Source organism: Saccoglossus kowalevskii, chromosome 16, assembly GCF_978046115.1.
Source record: "Saccoglossus kowalevskii chromosome 16, keSacKowa6.1, whole genome shotgun sequence".
Taxonomy (NCBI): Eukaryota; Metazoa; Hemichordata; class Enteropneusta; family Harrimaniidae; genus Saccoglossus; species Saccoglossus kowalevskii.
Genome location: NC_140656.1, coordinates 28,088,131 through 28,107,886, shown reverse-complemented (window position 1 = coordinate 28,107,886; position 19,756 = coordinate 28,088,131). Strand labels below are relative to the sequence as shown.

The 19,756-nt window shown below is 35.8% G+C and overlaps 1 protein-coding gene across 1 annotated transcript in view; it reads left to right on the top strand.

Annotated features, from left to right (window-relative positions):
- The window catches only part of LOC102808733 (uncharacterized), a 56,271-nt gene extending 38,495 nt beyond the window's left edge, over positions 1-17,776 (top strand). Inside the window, exon 8 of the mRNA XM_085491308.1 lies at positions 17,225-17,776. Within this exon, the coding sequence (XP_085347434.1) occupies positions 17,225-17,512 (288 nt within the window). The 3' untranslated portion in view covers positions 17,513-17,776. The remainder of the gene's footprint in view (positions 1-17,224) is intronic.
- Positions 17,777-19,756: the final 1,980 nt, after the last annotated feature.

Here is a 19,756-nt window from a genome sequence, read left to right as displayed (position 1 = left end):
TAATACATTTTGAAGCAGATCAGATAAATTTATAGAAACTGCAAATACCATTATAGTAAAATAGAATCTATTATTTCACTGGTCGTCATCACACAGACAAAATTTGGTAAATGTCTGTGGCCATAAGTGCTTTATGTGATATGTTGAGTGCTACAAAATTTCCTCACATGAAATAAACTTAATTGAAGGATGCTGGTTGTGGTCATATGGGACGTATTAGAATTTACATACCCAATGTGTCCTACATGCACTGTAAATGTCACATGGTATCCATATTAAACACAATGCATATGTATTTTTTAAGTAACTATGTCTATTATAATGTACATGTTGTAATACTATTATTGGTATTAATAATATAAATACCTTCAAAACTATTAAAACAAAATCGTATTTTTGATTTTGATATTTCTCAAGTATAAGGTTTCATTTTTGTCTAGGATATGCATTGTGCAAACACCTTTCGTGATTGTTGCCATATCTTTGGCCAGACCCTGTTGAAGGCAGCATGGTTGTATTTAATGGCTATTAGTGTGATCGCTTGACGATTGCTATTTATTCAGATTGAATTCTCACCTCACTGAGTTCTTAATAACTGCAGGCTGCTAATAGTACATTTTCCCCCACTATATATATATAAAGTCGCTGTTTCAATACAAGTTGAATTTCCGTGTTTAGAATCTGCCACTCACGTGGTCAGTGTTTCACAACCAAACGGAACCTGACACTGGGTTTTGTTGACGTCACCGCGGCACCTGAGTTAAAATTCAATATTTACATCTTTCATGGGATCATTAGTTCTAGCTGCATTCATTGAGAAGCACTTTTTTTTTTTTACACTTAGTTAGTTTTCAGTTTAATACTTTCTAATGCAGTTTAAATTAATATTAATCAGTATATGAAAAGGAATACAGTTCTATGGTGTTTGTCCATTCTTAGCAAAATAAATACCTACCGTATGACTGTGTTTGAATTGTTTGAAGTGAATATCTATTATGGTACAATAAGATTGTCAGTTTTACAGATTTTAAAGCTGAGATCCAAATCACAATACATACCCTTGTTGTAATCAGTGGGTGTGAAAGTCTATTGAGTTAGCAGTACATTTCACAAAGCCCCCCTTCAGCATTTTAACACCATGTCATGTCCACACTGTGTTCAAATGTTGAAGCTTCACAAAAAACAATATTGCGATGATAATCAAGCAGAATACAAAATACAGTTCTTTTAAATGTCCTCTAGGCATCATATCCTGATAATACTGTTATTGTTCTTCCATTTTTGTAAAATATTATCCCTTTTTTTTCCCCATCATATTTTTGGGTAAATAGCTTATGAAGCAGATGGTAACATCAATGTGTTTACTACACAAACTGTGCTCTTGAAGGTATTAGAACTTACTTTAATATTTGACCCTGCAAACAATGGCCATTTAATGTAATGTTTCATCTGGTTGCAAATTCAAAAATTTATCAAAAGGGGTTACCCTAAACAAAACTGGCATTATAAATTCTGTACATGTCTTTAAAAACAGTGTTTGTTATTGTACATACAAAAATAATCCTTCTGGAGCTTTGTGACAGGCTTTTATTATATTTGTCATCTCATGGCAGTTTAATGTACTTTTTTCATAGGTCCTGATAGGTTAAAAGATTATAAAATTAAAGATTCTTTTCAAAATTGCCAGACTAGTAATAGACGGAGAGGTTTTCTCATTTATCTAATGCGTTCCACTTTTGTTTATGTGATGAAGCTTGAACAAATACAAAATTAAAAAAATTAATGCAAGCGATGTACGTGATGTACGTCTGTGGTGTTTTCACGCAGGAATTCATTTAAGTTCCCCATTGCACAATACAATATGTACACTGCCACAGCAATGAGGAAAGTGGCACATAAGTTAATACTGTTGACTGAAAGACACAGATAAATTATTACATAACATTAGCTAATGAAATCATTTACGCCGAATTTGAACATTGACAGCGTTCAAAGCAATGTAACTTGTGCACTCTTCGACTGATCCCTGAATTGTTTTTCACCTTTTTAAGATTATCAGAGATCAATAAACATAGTGTTTGACCCATGGTAGCATTTTCTAAAGGACACAAAGTACCGATATACAAGTAATCGGATTGTCGACCATCTTCAGCTATTAGTTTCAAACATTACGAACACAAGAAAGTAAAAGCATGGCACAACGGACCTTTCTGTTTGTTTATTGACATGAGCCTACCCAAAATCTTTCACACATACTGTACTTGCATTTAGTTTCTTTGTGTATTTTCGTAATGTCATTCAAGTGTAGCCGAATACGTTCAGATCTAATCTAGCCATGTAATATTTAGTAGGAACAAATTTTTAACAATTTGTTAGATGACGGGTAAGACAGCAGAGCAATTTCGACTGTCAGGTCAATTGTTAGAAAATATTTTTTGTCATTTTTGGTGAAAATTTTGAATTTTTCTTGAAAACTATCTGCTCAATGCTTTGATACTTGATCAGAAAAAAGGAAACTAACTACAGCCATCTTGTTTTTAGCATCAATAAAAGCATATTAATATAAATGAACCCAACACACTTCACATGAATGACCAACTCAGCGTGTCGTCTTTGTGTTTCAGCATAGTCAGGTTTTAAACATAAAACAAGCTAAATTAGGCGACATCACTGCAGATTAAACATACGATAATATGGTAAATAGTGACGATATGGTAAATATTTCATGCAGAATTCACTTGATCCTCGTCCAATAAGGCACTGTGGAGGGAGTTCATTATTGTTATATTAATAAAATTGGAAATTAAGGGCTGAGTATATTAACTACCTGATGTGAGCTTTTTAATGATTTTTACCATTCCGTAATAAATCACTAATCTTATTAGGCAGCCAGTTTCTTTATTTTGTTTACTCTGTTTATCCTATTAAAATGTAAAGTTATTTCTAGGATTTATATCCAAACTGTTTTTACCATATCTGAGTATTTCTGAGTCATCACTGCAAATCTGCATATAGATAGTTTCCAGGTGAAAAATTAACCCTTATCTGGTCAAGTCAATGTAAAAGTACATGTACATGGGGCTGGCAGGATAGGGGTTAAGCCAGAAACTTACTGCATGTATTTTGACAATGATCACTGATGAAGTACAAAATAACATGAATACCAATAAAATATATAGTAGTGACTGCCAGGAGTGGATTTAACCAAATATTTATCACTCATTTAATGTGCCACAAATGATGAGTTAACCCCTGAAGTGGTTGCCAGGTACCTAAAGAATTAAATTGGTCAATCCCCAGCCTTCATTTCCGTTGTTAATTCTGTCAAGTGGCTATACATAACTTGATACAATGTTTTTATTTTACTTGGTACACTAGTATTTAAACATTTAATATAACCACTATATTAGAGTCATCAGTAAGGGGTCCTTCAAGATGAAAAGTATTGCCATATATCCTACAGTTCTTGTTTGTACGTCATCTCCTGATGATTTTGATGATTGAAACACAAAGTTTTTTTTCAATATATGTCAATTGTCATCATGAATTATGAGGTACATGATTTTAATGAGAGAAACTATTCACTATTGATTGAACTATTAAGTTTACAGCTGTTGCATGTGTCCCTGTTGCATCATTTTAAGACTATTATAAACTATCTAGCTAAACCACAACCAGTGTGTCTCCAGTGCCTATTACATCATGTTAAGACTAACTAATTAGCTTAACCACAACCAGTGTGTCTCTATTGTCTATTACATCATGTTAAGACTAACTAATTAGCTTAACCACAACCAGTGTGTCTCCAGTGCCTATTACATCATGTTAAGACTAACTAATTAGCTTAACCACAACCAGTGTGTCTCCAGTGCCTATTACATCATGTTAAGACTAACTAATTAGCTTAACCACAACCAGTGTGTCACCATTGCCTATTGCATCATGTTAAGACTAACTATCTAGCTTACCCACAACCAGTGTGTCTCCATTGCCTATTACATCATGTTAAGACTAACTATCTAGCTTAACCACAACCAGTGTGTCACCATTGCCTATTACATCATGTTAAGACTAACTATCTAGCTTAACCACAACCAGTGTGTCTCCATTGCCTATTACATCATGTTAAGACTAACTATCTAGCTTAACCACAACCAGTGTGTCTCCATTGCCTATTACATCATGTTAAGACTAACTAATTAGCTTAACCACAACCAGTGTGTCTCCATTGCCTATTACATCATGTTAAGACTAACTATCTAGCTAAACCACAACCAGTGTGTCTCCAGTGCCTATTACATCATGTTAAGACTAACTAATTAGCTTAACCACAACCAGTGTGTCTCCAGTGCCTATTACATCATGTTAAGACTAACTAATTAGCTTAACCACAACCAGTGTGTCTCCAGTGCCTATTACATCATGTTAAGACTAACTAATTAGCTTAACCACAACCAGTGTGTCACCATTGCCTATTGCATCATGTTAAGACTAACTATCTAGCTTAACCACAACCAGTGTGTCACCATTGCCTATTACATCATGTTAAGACTAACTAATTAGCTTAACCACAACCAGTGTGTCACCATTGCCTATTACATCATGTTAAGACTAACTAATTAGCTTAACCACAACCAGTGTGTCTCCATTGCCTATTACATCATGTTAAGACTAACTATCTAGCTTAACCACAACCAGTGTGTCTCCATTGCCTATTACATCATGTTAAGACTAACTAATTAGCTTAACCACAACCAGTGTGTCTCCATTGCCTATTACATCATGTTAAGACTAACTATCTAGCTTAACCACAACCAGTGTGTCACCATTGCCTATTACATCATGTTAAGACTAACTAATTAGCTTAACCACAACCAGTGTGTCACCATTGCCTATTACATCATGTTAAGACTAACTATCTAGCTTAACCACAACCAGTGTGTCACCATTGTCTATTACATCATGTTAAGACTAACTAATTAGCTTAACCACAACCAGTGTGTCACCATTGCCTATTACATCATGTTAAGACTAACTATCTAGCTTAACCACAACCAGTGTGTCACCATTGCCTATTACATCATGTTAAGACTAACTAATTAGCTTAACCACAACCAGTGTGTCACCATTGCCTATTACATCATGTTAAGACTAACTATCTAGCTTAACCACAACCAGTGTGTCTCCATTGCCTATTACATCATGTTAAGACTAACTAATTAGCTTAACCACAACCAGTGTGTCTCCATTGCCTATTACATCATGTTAAGACTAACTATCTAGCTTAACCACAACCAGTGTGTCTCCATTGCCTATTACATCATGTTAAGACTAACTATCTAGCTTAACCACAACCAGTGTGTCTCCATTGCCTATTACATCATGTTAAGACTAACTATCTAGCTTAACCACAACCAGTGTGTCTCCATTGCCTATTACATCATGTTAAGACTAACTATCTAGCTTAACCACAACCAGTGTGTCTCCATTGCCTATTACATCATGTTAAGACTAACTAATTAGCTTAACCACAACCAGTGTGTCTCCATTGCCTATTACATCATGTTAAGACTAACTATCTAGCTTAACCACAACCAGTGTGTCTCCATTGCCTATTACATCATGTTAAGACTAACTATCTAGCTTAACCACAACCAGTGTGTCTCCATTGCCTATTACATCATGTTAAGACTAACTATCTAGCTTAACCACAACCAGTGTGTCTCCATTGCCTATTACATCATGTTAAGACTAACTAATTAGCTTAACCACAACCAGTGTGTCTCCATTGCCTATTACATCATGTTAAGACTAACTATCTAGCTTAACCACAACCAGTGTGTCTCCATTGCCTATTACATCATGTTAAGACTAACTATCTAGCTTAACCACAACCAGTGTGTCACCATTGCCTATTACATCATGTTAAGACTAACTATCTAGCTTAACCACAACCAGTGTGTCACCATTGCCTATTACATCATGTTACGACTAACTAATTAGCTTAACCACAACCAGTGTGTCTCCATTGCCTATTACATCATGTTAAGACTAACTATCTAGCTTAACCACAACCAGTGTGTCTCTAGTGCCTATTACATCATATTAATACTAACTAATTAGCTTAACCACAACCAGTGTGTCACCATTGCCTATTACATCATGTTAAGACTAACTAATTAGCTTAACCACAACCAGTGTGTCTCCATTGCCTATTACATCATGTTAAGACTAACTATCTAGCTTAACCACAACCAGTGTGTCACCATTGCCTATTACATCATGTTAAGACTAACTATCTAGCTTAACCACAACCAGTGTGTCTCCAGTGCCTATTACATCATGTTAAGACTAACTAATTAGCTTAACCACAACCAGTGTGTCTCCATTGCCTATTACATCATGTTAAGACTAACTAATTAGCTTAACCACAACCAGTGTGTCACCATTGCCTATTACATCATGTTAAGACTAACTATCTAGCTTAACCACAACCAGTGTGTCTCCATTGCCTATTACATCATGTTAAGACTAACTAATTAGCTTAACCACAACCAGTGTGTCTCCATTGTCTATTACATCATGTTAAGACTAACTATCTAGCTTAACCACAACCAGTGTGTCTCCATTGCCTATTACATCATGTTAAGACTAACTAATTAGCTTAACCACAACCAGTGTGTCTCCATTGCCTATTACATCATGTTAAGACTAACTATCTAGCTTAACCACAACCAGTGTGTCTCCATTACCTATTACATCATGTTAAGACTAACTAATTAGCTTAACCACAACCAGTGCGTCTCCATTGCCTATTACATCATGTTAAGACTAACTAATTAGCTTAACCACAACCAGTGCGTCTCCATTGCCTATTACATCATGTTAAGACTAACTATCTAGCTTAACCACAACCAGTGTGTCTCCATTGCCTATTACATCATGTTAAGACTAACTATCTAGCTTAACCACAACCAGTGTGTCACCATTGCCTATTACATCATGTTAAGACTAACTATCTAGCTTAACCACAACCAGTGTAGTGTGTCTCCATTGCCTATTACATCATGTTAAGACTAACTAATTAGCTTAACCACTACCAGTGTGTCTCCATTGCCTATTACATCATGTTAAGACTAACTATCTAGCTTAACCACAACCAGTGTGTCTCCATTGCCTATTACATCATGTTAAGACTAACTATCTAGCTTAACCACAACCAGTGTGTCTCTATTGCCTATTACATCATGTTAAGACTAACTATCTAGCTTAACCACAACCAGTGTGTCTCCATTGCCTATTACATCATGTTAAGACTAACTATCTAGCTTAACCACAACCAGTGTGTCACCATTGCCTATTACATCATGTTAAGACTAACTATCTATTAACCATTCTTATCTTTTAAATGAAACAAATATTATCTCATTATCAAAATTAAGACAATTGATGAGAAATTAAAAGAAGAGTTTACAACTGAGTGGAAAAATGAAATAAATAATGACAATAGGAAAAAATCAAATTCTAAAAATAAACTAAGAACCTACAAACTTTTTAAAACCAAAATAGAACAAGAAAACTACTTAACAATTATGAAAAACAGTGAACTTCGCAAATCTTTAACAAAATTTAGACTTGGCAACCACTGTCTGAAAATTGAAACAGGCCGGCATACAGGATTGGATTTTAAAGACAGAGTCTGCAATATGTGCGACAATGACCATGTTGAAGATGAACAACATTTTGTCACAAATTGTCCTCATTACAATGAAATAAGATTAAAACTTTACATTGTAGCTAATAAACGTATACCAAATTTTGACAAATTTAGTAATGAAAATAAATTCATATCATTACTAAGTGACGAGAAAATGTCTATTCCTTTAGCGCAATATTTAAAAAACTGTTTTAATACAAGACAGCAGCACCTACATAAACTAAGCCAGTAATACATTCCTTGTATTCAAATTATTATCTTTTTTTTTTTTTTTTTTTTATGCCTTTTTGTTCCCTTACTTTTTATGTAGTTTTTTTTCTTTTACTAATAGCTGTTTTGTAACCCTTTTCATCCCCTCCGGGGGTTGTTGTGTGTTAATAAATAAATAAATCTAGCTTAACCACAACCAGTATGTCTCCATTGCATATTACATCATGTTAAGACTAACTATCTAGCTTAACCACAACCAGTGTGTCTCCATTACCTATTACATCATGTTAAGACTAACTATCTAGCTTAACCACAACCAGTGTGTCACCATTGCCTATTACATCATGTTAAGACTAACTAATTAGCTTAACCACAACCAGTGTGTCTCCATTGCCTATTACATCATGTTAAGACTAACTATCTAGCTTAACCACTACCAGTGTGTCACCATTGCCTATTACATCATGTTAAGACTAACTATCTAGCTTAACCACAACCAGTGTGTCTCTATTGCCTATTACATCATGTTAAGACTAACTATCTAGCTTAACCACAACCAGTGTGTCTCTATTGCCTATTACATCATGTTAATACTAACTAATTAGGTTAACCACAACCAGTGTGTCACCATTGCCTATTACATCATGTTAAGACTAACTATCTAGCTTAACCACAACCAGTGTGTCTCTATTGCCTATTACATCATGTTAATACTAACTAATTAGGTTAACCACAACCAGTGTGTCTCCATTGCCTATTACATCATGTTAAGACTAACTAATTAGCTTAACCACAACCAGTGTGTCTCTATTGCCTATTACATCATGTTAAGACTAACTATCTAGCTTAACCACTACCAGTGTGTCTCCATTGCCTATTACATCATGTTAAGACTAACTATCTAGCTTAACCACAACCAGTGTGTCTCCATTGCCTATTACATCATGTTAAGACTAACTAATTAGCTTAACCACAACCAGTGTGTCTCTATTGCCTATTACATCATGTTAAGACTAACTAATTAGCTTAACCACTACCAGTGTGTCACCATTGCCTATTACATCATGTTAAGACTAACTATCTAGCTTAACCACTACCAGTGTGTCTCCATTGCCTATTACATCATGTTAAGACTAACTAATTAGCTTAACCACAACCAGTGTGTCTCCATTGCCTATTACATCATGTTAAGACTAACTAATTAGCTTTACCACAACCAGTGTGTCACCATTGCCTATTACATCATGTTAAGACTAACTAATTAGCTTAACCACAACCAGTGTGTCTCCAGTGCCTATTACATCATGTTAAGACTAACTAATTAGCTTAATCACAACCAGTGTGTCACCATTGCCTATTGCATCATGTTAAGACTAACTATCTAGCTTAACCACAACCAGTGTGTCTCCATTGCCTATTACATCATGTTAAGACTAACTATCTAGCTTAACCACAACCAGTGTGTCTCCATTGCCTATTACATCATGTTAAGACTAACTATCTAGCTTAACCACAACCAGTGTGTCTCCAGTGCCTATTACATCATGTTAAGACTAACTAATTAGCTTAACCACAACCAGTGTGTCTCCATTGCCTATTACATCATGTTAAGACTAACTATCTAGCTTAACCACAACCAGTGTGTCACCATTGCCTATTACATCATGTTAAGACTAACTATCTAGCTTAACCACAACCAGTGTGTCTCCATTGCCTATTACATCATGTTAAGACTAACTATCTAGCTTAACCACAACCAGTGTGTCACCATTGCCTATTACATCATGTTAAGACTAACTATCTAGCTTAACCACAACCAGTGTGTCTCCATTGCCTATTACATCATGTTAAGACTAACTATCTAGCTTAACCACAACCAGTGTGTCTCCATTGCCTATTACATCATGTTAAGACTAACTATCTAGCTAAACCACAACCAGTGTGTCTCCAGTGCCTATTACATCATGTTAAGACTAACTAATTAGCTTAACCACAACCAGTGTGTCTCCAGTGCCTATTACATCATGTTAAGACTAACTAATTAGCTTAACCACAACCAGTGTGTCTCCAGTGCCTATTACATCATGTTAAGACTAACTAATTAGCTTAACCACAACCAGTGTGTCACCATTGCCTATTGCATCATGTTAAGACTAACTATCTAGCTTAACCACAACCAGTGTGTCTCCATTGCCTATTACATCATGTTAAGACTAACTATCTAGCTTAACCACAACCAGTGTGTCTCCATTGCCTATTACATCATGTTAAGACTAACTATCTAGCTTAACCACAACCAGTGTGTCACCATTGCCTATTACATCATGTTAAGACTAACTATCTAGCTTAACCACAACCAGTGTGTCTCCATTGCCTATTACATCATGTTAAGACTAACTATCTAGCTTAACCACAACCAGTGTGTCTCCATTGCCTATTACATCATGTTAAGACTAACTAATTAGCTTAACCACAACCAGTGTGTCTCCATTGCCTATTACATCATGTTAAGACTAACTATCTAGCTTAACCACAACCAGTGTGTCTCCATTGCCTATTACATCATGTTAAGACTAACTATCTAGCTTAACCACAACCAGTGTGTCACCATTGCCTATTACATCATGTTAAGACTAACTAATTAGCTTAACCACAACCAGTGTGTCACCATTGCCTATTACATCATGTTAAGACTAACTATCTAGCTTAACCACAACCAGTGTGTCACCATTGTCTATTACATCATGTTAAGACTAACTAATTAGCTTAACCACAACCAGTGTGTCACCATTGCCTATTACATCATGTTAAGACTAACTATCTAGCTTAACCACAACCAGTGTGTCACCATTGCCTATTACATCATGTTAAGACTAACTAATTAGCTTAACCACAACCAGTGTGTCACCATTGCCTATTACATCATGTTAAGACTAACTATCTAGCTTAACCACAACCAGTGTGTCTCCATTGCCTATTACATCATGTTAAGACTAACTAATTAGCTTAACCACAACCAGTGTGTCTCCATTGCCTATTACATCATGTTAAGACTAACTATCTAGCTTAACCACAACCAGTGTGTCACCATTGCCTATTACATCATGTTAAGACTAACTATCTAGCTTAACCACAACCAGTGTGTCACCATTGCCTATTACATCATGTTACGACTAACTAATTAGCTTAACCACAACCAGTGTGTCTCCATTGCCTATTACATCATGTTAAGACTAACTATCTAGCTTAACCACAACCAGTGTGTCTCCATTGCCTATTACATCATATTAATACTAACTAATTAGCTTAACCACAACCAGTGTGTCACCATTGCCTATTACATCATGTTAAGACTAACTAATTAGCTTAACCACAACCAGTGTGTCTCCATTGCCTATTACATCATGTTAAGACTAACTATCTAGCTTAACCACAACCAGTGTGTCACCATTGCCTATTACATCATGTTAAGACTAACTATCTAGCTTAACCACAACCAGTGTGTCTCCAGTGCCTATTACATCATGTTAAGACTAACTAATTAGCTTAACCACAACCAGTGTGTCACCATTGCCTATTACATCATGTTAAGACTAACTATCTAGCTTAACCACAACCAGTGTGTCTCCATTGCCTATTACATCATGTTAAGACTAACTAATTAGCTTAACCACAACCAGTGTGTCTCCATTGTCTATTACATCATGTTAAGACTAACTATCTAGCTTAACCACAACCAGTGTGTCTCCATTGCCTATTACATCATGTTAAGACTAACTATCTAGCTTAACCACAACCAGTGTGTCTCCATTACCTATTACATCATGTTAAGACTAACTAATTAGCTTAACCACAACCAGTGCGTCTCCATTGCCTATTACATCATGTTAAGACTAACTAATTAGCTTAACCACAACCAGTGCGTCTCCATTGCCTATTACATCATGTTAAGACTAACTATCTAGCTTAACCACAACCAGTGTGTCTCCATTGCCTATTACATCATGTTAAGACTAACTATCTAGCTTAACCACAACCAGTGTGTCACCATTGCCTATTACATCATGTTAAGACTAACTATCTAGCTTAACCACAACCAGTGTGTCACCATTGCCTATTACATCATGTTAAGACTAATTAGCTTAACCACAACCAGTGTGTCTCCATTGCCTATTACATCATGTTAAGACTAACTATCTAGCTTAACCACAACCAGTGTGTCACCATTGCCTATTACATCATGTTAAGACTAATTAGCTTAACCACAACCAGTGTGTCTCTATTGCTTATTACATCATGTTAAGACTAACTATCTAGCTTAACCACAACCAGTGTGTCTCCATTGCCTATTACATCATGTTAAGACTAACTATCTAGCTTAACCACAACCAGTGTGTCACCATTGCCTATTACATCATGTTAAGACTAACTATCTAGCTTAACCACAACCAGTGTGTCTCCATTGTATATTACATCATGTTAAGACTTACTATCTAGCTTAACCACAACCAGTGTGTCACCATTGCCTATTACATCATGTTAAGACTAACTATCTAGCTTAACCACAACCAGTGTGTCACCATTGCCTATTACATCATGTTAAGACTAACTATCTAGCTTAACCACAACCAGTGTGTCTCCAGTGCCTATTACATCATGTTAAGACTAACTAATTAGCTTAACCACAACCAGTGTGTCACCATTGCCTATTACATCATGTTAAGACTAACTATCTAGCTTAACCACAACCAGTGTGTCTCCATTGCCTATTACATCATGTTAAGACTAACTAATTAGCTTAACCACTACCAGTGTGTCTCCATTGCCTATTACATCATGTTAAGACTAACTATCTAGCTTAACCACAACCAGTGTGTCTCCATTGCCTATTACATCATGTTAAGACTAACTATCTAGCTTAACCACAACCAGTGTGTCTCCATTGCCTATTACATCATGTTAAGACTAACTATCTAGCTTAACCACAACCAGTGTGTCTCCATTGCCTATTACATCATGTTAAGACTAACTATCTAGCTTAACCACAACCAGTGTGTCTCCATTGCCTATTACATCATGTTAAGACTAACTATCTAGCTTAACCACAACCAGTGTGTCACCATTGCCTATTACATCATGTTAAGACTAACTATCTAGCTTAACCACAACCAGTGTGTCTCCATTGCCTATTACATCATGTTAAGACTAACTATCTAGCTTAACCACAACCAGTGTGTCACCATTGCCTATTACATCATGTTAAGACTAACTATCTAGCTTAACCACAACCAGTGTGTCTCCATTGCCTATTACATCATGTTAAGACTAACTATCTAGCTTAACCACAACCAGTGTGTCACCATTGCCTATTACATCATGTTAAGACTAACTATCTATTAACCATTCTTATCTTTTAAATGAAACAAATATTATCTCATTATCAAAATTAAGACAATTGATGAGAAATTAAAAGAAGAGTTTACAACTGAGTGGAAAAATGAAATAAATAATGACAATAGGAAAAAATCAAATTCTAAAAATAAACTAAGAACCTACAAACTTTTTAAAACCAAAATAGAACAAGAAAACTACTTAACAATTATGAAAAACAGTGAACTTCGCAAATCCTTAACAAAATTTAGACTTGGCAACCACTGTCTGAAAATTGAAACAGGCCGGCATACAGGATTGGATTTTAAAGACAGAGTCTGCAATATGTGCGACAATGACCATGTTGAAGATGAACAACATTTTGTCACAAATTGTCCTCATTACAATGAAATAAGATTAAAACTTTACATTGTAGCTAATAAACGTATACCAAATTTTGACAAATTTAGTAATGAAAATAAATTCATATCATTACTAAGTGACGAGAAAATGTCTATTCCTTTAGCACAATATTTAAAAAACTGTTTTAATACAAGACAGCAGCACCTACATAAACTAAGCCAGTAATACATTCCTTGTATTCAAATTATTATCTTTTTTTTTTTTTTTTTTTTTTATGCCTTTTTGTTCCCTTACTTTTTATGTAGTTTTTTTTCTTTTACTAATAGCTGTTTTGTAACCCTTTTCATCCCCTCCGGGGGATGTTGTGTGTTAATAAATAAATAAATCTAGCTTAACCACAACCAGTATGTCTCCATTGCATATTACATCATGTTAAGACTAACTATCTAGCTTAACCACAACCAGTGTGTCTCCATTACCTATTACATCATGTTAAGACTAACTATCTAGCTTAACCACAACCAGTGTGTCACCATTGCCTATTACATCATGTTAAGACTAACTAATTAGCTTAACCACAACCAGTGTGTCTCCATTGCCTATTACATCATGTTAAGACTAACTATCTAGCTTAACCACTACCAGTGTGTCACCATTGCCTATTACATCATGTTAAGACTAACTATCTAGCTTAACCACAACCAGTGTGTCACCATTGCCTATTACATCATGTTAAGACTAACTATCTAGCTTAACCACAACCAGTGTGTCTCCATTGCCTATTACATCATGTTAAGACTAACTAATTAGCTTAACCACAACCAGTGTGTCTCCATTGTCTATTACATCATGTTAAGACTAACTATCTAGCTTAACCACAACCAGTGTGTCTCCATTGCCTATTACATCATGTTAAGACTAACTATCTAGCTTAACCACAACCAGTGTGTCTCCATTACCTATTACATCATGTTAAGACTAACTAATTAGCTTAACCACAACCAGTGCGTCTCCATTGCCTATTACATCATGTTAAGACTAACTATCTAGCTTAACCACAACCAGTGTGTCACCATTGTCTATTACATCATGTTAAGACTAATTATCTCGCTTAACCACAACCAGTGTGTCACCATTGCCTATTACATCATGTTAAGACTAACTATCTAGCTTAACCACAACCAGTGTGTCACTATTGTCTATTACATCATGCTAAGACTAACTATCTAGCTTAACCACTACCAGTGTGTCTCCATTGTCTATTACATCATGTTAAGACTAAATATCTAGCTTAACCACAACCAGTGTGTCACCATTGCCTATTACATCATGTTAAGACTAACTATCTAGCTTAACCACAACCAGTGTGTCTCCATTGCCTATTACATCATGTTAAGACTAACTAATTAGCTTAACCACAACCAGTGTGTCACCATTGCCTATTACATCATGTTAAGACTAACTAATTAGCTTTACCACAACCAGTGTGTCACCATTGCCTATTACATCATGTTAAGACTAACTATCTAGCTTAACCACAACCAGTGTGTCACCATTGCCTATTACATCATGTTAAGACTAACTAATTAGCTTTACCACTACCAGTGTGTCACCATTGCCTATTACATCATGTTAAGACTAACTATCTAGCTTAACCACAACCAGTGTGTCACCATTGCCTATTACATCATGTTAAGACTAACTATCTAGCTTAACCACAACCAGTGTGTCACCATTGTCTATTACATCATGTTAAGACTAATTATCTAGCTTAACCACGACCAGTGTGTCACCATTGCCTATTACATCATGTTAAGACTAACTAATTAGCTTAACCACAACCAGTGTGTCACCATTGCCTATTACATCATGTTAAGACTAACTAATTAGCTTTACCACAACCAGTGTGTCACCATTGCCTATTACATCATGTTAAGACTAACTATCTAGCTTAACCACAACCAGTGTGTCACCATTGCCTATTACATCATGTTGAGACTAACTATCTAGCTTAACCACAACCAGTGTGTCACCATTGTCTATTACATCATGTTAAGAATAACTATCTAGCTTAACCACTACCAGTGTGTCACCATTGCCTATTACATCATGTTAAGACTAACTAATTAGCTTAACCACAACCAGTGTGTCACCATTGCCTATTACATCATGTTAAGACTAACTAATTAGCTTAACCACAACCAGTGTGTCTCCATTGCCTATTACATCATGTTAAGACTAACTATCTAGCTTAACCACAACCAGTGTGTCACCATTGCCTATTACATCATGTTGAGACTAACTATCTAGCTTAACCACAACCAGTGTGTCACCATTGTCTATTACATCATGTTAAGACTAACTATCTAGCTTAACCACTACCAGTGTGTCTCCATTGCCTATTACATCATGTTAAGACTAACTATCTAGCTTAACCACTACCAGTGTGTCTCCATTGCCTATTACATCATGTTAAGACTAACTAATTAGCTTAACCACAACCAGTGTGTCTCCATTGCCTATTACATCATGTTAAGACTAACTAATTAGCTTAACCACAACCAGTGTGTCTCCATTGCCTATTACATCATGTTAAGACTAACTAATTAGCTTAACCACAACCAGTGTGTCTCCATTGCCTATTACATCATGTTAAGACTAACTAATTAGCTTAACCACTACCAGTGTGCCACCATTGTCTATTGCATCATGCTAAGACAGCTGTTGTCCATTTTGGTACATACAGTAAACGTATAACAAGACCAAAAGTCTTGTATGATTATGAGGTTATTAAGAGGATACTGCAAAGTATGCACAAAGACTGTAAAGCATAAGTGTCAACTGATGCGCAGCAGGGGTCTATGTGACCACATACTGTCCTAGTGCATACTTTGCAGTATCCTCATAATAACTTTATTATTATATATCTTTTCCTCTCAGGAATACATCATGTAAATGACGAAATACAAAACATTTAAAACAGATTTAGCGAACTGCTTTGTGTGGGGTCCGGTCAAACCCAGGGGGCAGCCATGATTGTTTTTTTTATTAGTAGAGGACTTACACATGTAATTGTTCCTTATTTGGAATTCGCGTTTTCTAATATAGTTGGGTGAAAACACCCAGTGCATTAACGCAAAATTACGACACACTCTAACTTATGGCATTACAATGATAGATGTATAACAATTGATTTTACACTGTTAAACTGGATTAATTGATTATGTGCATACCTAATTTCCATCAAATTGTTGAATCCAATTGGGAAGTGTTGGCAGTGTGAGTGTTTTTAATTTGCAATATCTCATGTGCAACTTACAAATGTTAGTCTTTTTTACTAGTACATGCATCATGATGAGTCTCTTCTCTGTATTTTTAGTAAAACATTGTCAGCTATCGAAAATGAACAAACATTATGTAATTAAATGCATGTCATCCTGTGAGAGAGGTTATTCAAGAGTTTTACCTTTTGATATAGAACAGAAAATATTTGCTATATTAAAATTGGTTTGCAAAATAAATTCCTTGTGTCTTGTTTAATTATGTTTGTGTTTTATTTTTCAGAATGATCGTGAATCAACAGTTATCGATGATGACCTTACTACACCCACTTCTTCTCTATTCAATTGGAAATCTCCTCTCTTGATAAAACTCACCCTGATTTTTGTCTACACTCAACTTGTTGTCTACAATATAGAGAGTTATAGTTCGGTTGATGCTCTTGGAAAAGGCATTGTATCTAATATGTCAGAGAATATTACAATGTCCCGAGTGTGGCAGGTCTTGGCAGTTGTTTCCACATACAGTTACAGACTGTTTTACGAAGAGGAATTTAACTCCAGTGAATTTTGATGGTCTCCAGTGTGAAATGTCTTTGATTGCCAACTTAGAAATAGCCAGACACAGCAGTTCATGCACTTCCTAACAGAACCTTTCATAGACTCCTTAACAAAGTAGCTTATGAACTCCCAGAAACAGAAGTTCATGTACTTCCTAGCAGAACCTTTCATAGACTCCTTAACACAGTAGCTTATGAATTCCCAGAGACAGCAGTTCATGTACTTTCTAACAGAACCTTCCATAGACTCCTTAATACAGTAGCTTATGAATTCCCAGACACAGCAGTTCATGTACTTCCTAACAGAACCTTCCATAGACTCCTTAACACAGTAGCTTATGAATTCCCAGAGACAGCAGTTCATGTACTTCCTAACAGAACCTTCCATAGACTCCTTAACACAGTAGCTTATGAACTACCAGACACAGCAGTTCATGTACTTCCTAACAGAACCTTCCATAGACTCCTTAACACAGTAGCTTATGAATTCCCAGAGACAGCAGTTCATGTACTTCCTAACAGAACCTTTCATAGACTTCTTAATACAGTAGCTTATGAATTCCAGAGACAGCAGTTCATGTACTTCCTAACAGAACCTTCCATAGACTCCTTAACACAGTAGCTTATGAACTCTCAGACACAGCAGTTCATGTAGTTCCTAACAGATCCTTCCATAGACTCCTTAACACAGTAGCTTATGAACTACCAGACACAGCAGTTCATGTACTTCCTAACAGAACCTTCCATAGACTCCTTAACACAGTAGCTTATGAACTCTCAGACACAGCAGTTCATGTACTTCCTAACAGAACCTTCCATAGACTCCTTAACACAGTAGCTTATGAACTCTCAGACACAGCAGTTCATGTACTTCCTAACAGAACCTTCCATAGACTCCTTAACACAGTAGCTTATGAACTCTCAGACACAGCAGTTCATGTACTTCCTAACAGATCCTTCCATAGACTCCTTAACACAGTAGCTTATGAACTACCAGACACAGCAGTTCATGTACTTCCTAACAGAACCTTCCATAGACTCCTTAACACAGTAGCTTATGAACTCTCAGACACAGCAGTTCATGTACTTCCTAACAGAACCTTCCATAGACTCCTTAACACAGTAGCTTATGAACTCTCAGACACAGCAGTTCATGTACTTCCTAACAGAACCTTCCATAGACTCCTTAACACAGTAGCTTATGAACTCTCAGACACAGCAGTTCATGTACTTCCTAACAGAACCTTCCATAGACTCCTTAACACAGTAGCTTATGAACTCCCAGACACACCAGTTCATGTACTTCCTAACAGAACCTTCCATAGACTCCTTAACACAGTAGCTTATGAACTCCCAGACACACCAGTCCATGTACGTCCTAGCAGAACCTTCCATAGACTCCTTAACACAGAAGCTTATGAACTCCCTGACACAGCAGTTCATGTACTTCCTAACAGAACCTTCCATAGACTCCTTAACACAGAAGCTTATGAACTCTCAGACACAGCAGTTCATGTACTTCCTAACAGAACCTCCCATAGACTCCTTAACACAGTAGCTTATGAATTACCAGAGACAGCAGTTCATGTACTACCTAACATAATCTTTTATGGACTATCTGACAAGTAGTGCATAAAACTCCCAAACACAGTAATTTATAAACTCCTCAAAACAGTAGTTCATGTACTTCCTAACAGAACCTTTTATGGACTTTTATCAGTTCATGGTCATTTAACATAGTAGTTTTTTAAAAGTTTTAGGGAACGAATTAGTACATTGTCCTATTTAAACGACATTGATGATCATGCTACTATTAAAATAAATAAATCATCAATTCATATTGTATGACCTGATAATTACAAACTCACTCACACTCGTATAGCATGTTGAAATGTGCTAATTTGATTTAGTAAGTAATTGTAAGTAAAGTAATTTGTCATTCAGTAATTCTTGTACTCACTTGAACTAATTTTTTTGTTAACTGTTTTGAATAAAAGTATCATTTGCTAATTTAAGTTATTAATATGTATCATTAAGTTAGTTTGAGCAAAACACTTCATTAAAGTAAGTTACTGTGCTATCATTATGTTGGTGAACATAGTATCCACACTTGCTCAGGCAAATAGGCTTTATCAAAGACAGTTCGCATGTTACCACCAATGGTAACTTTTCACCAATGCTGAATGTACAACAGTAACTGTTCACCAATGCTAAATGTACAATAGTAATTGTTCACCAATGCTAAATGTACAACAGTA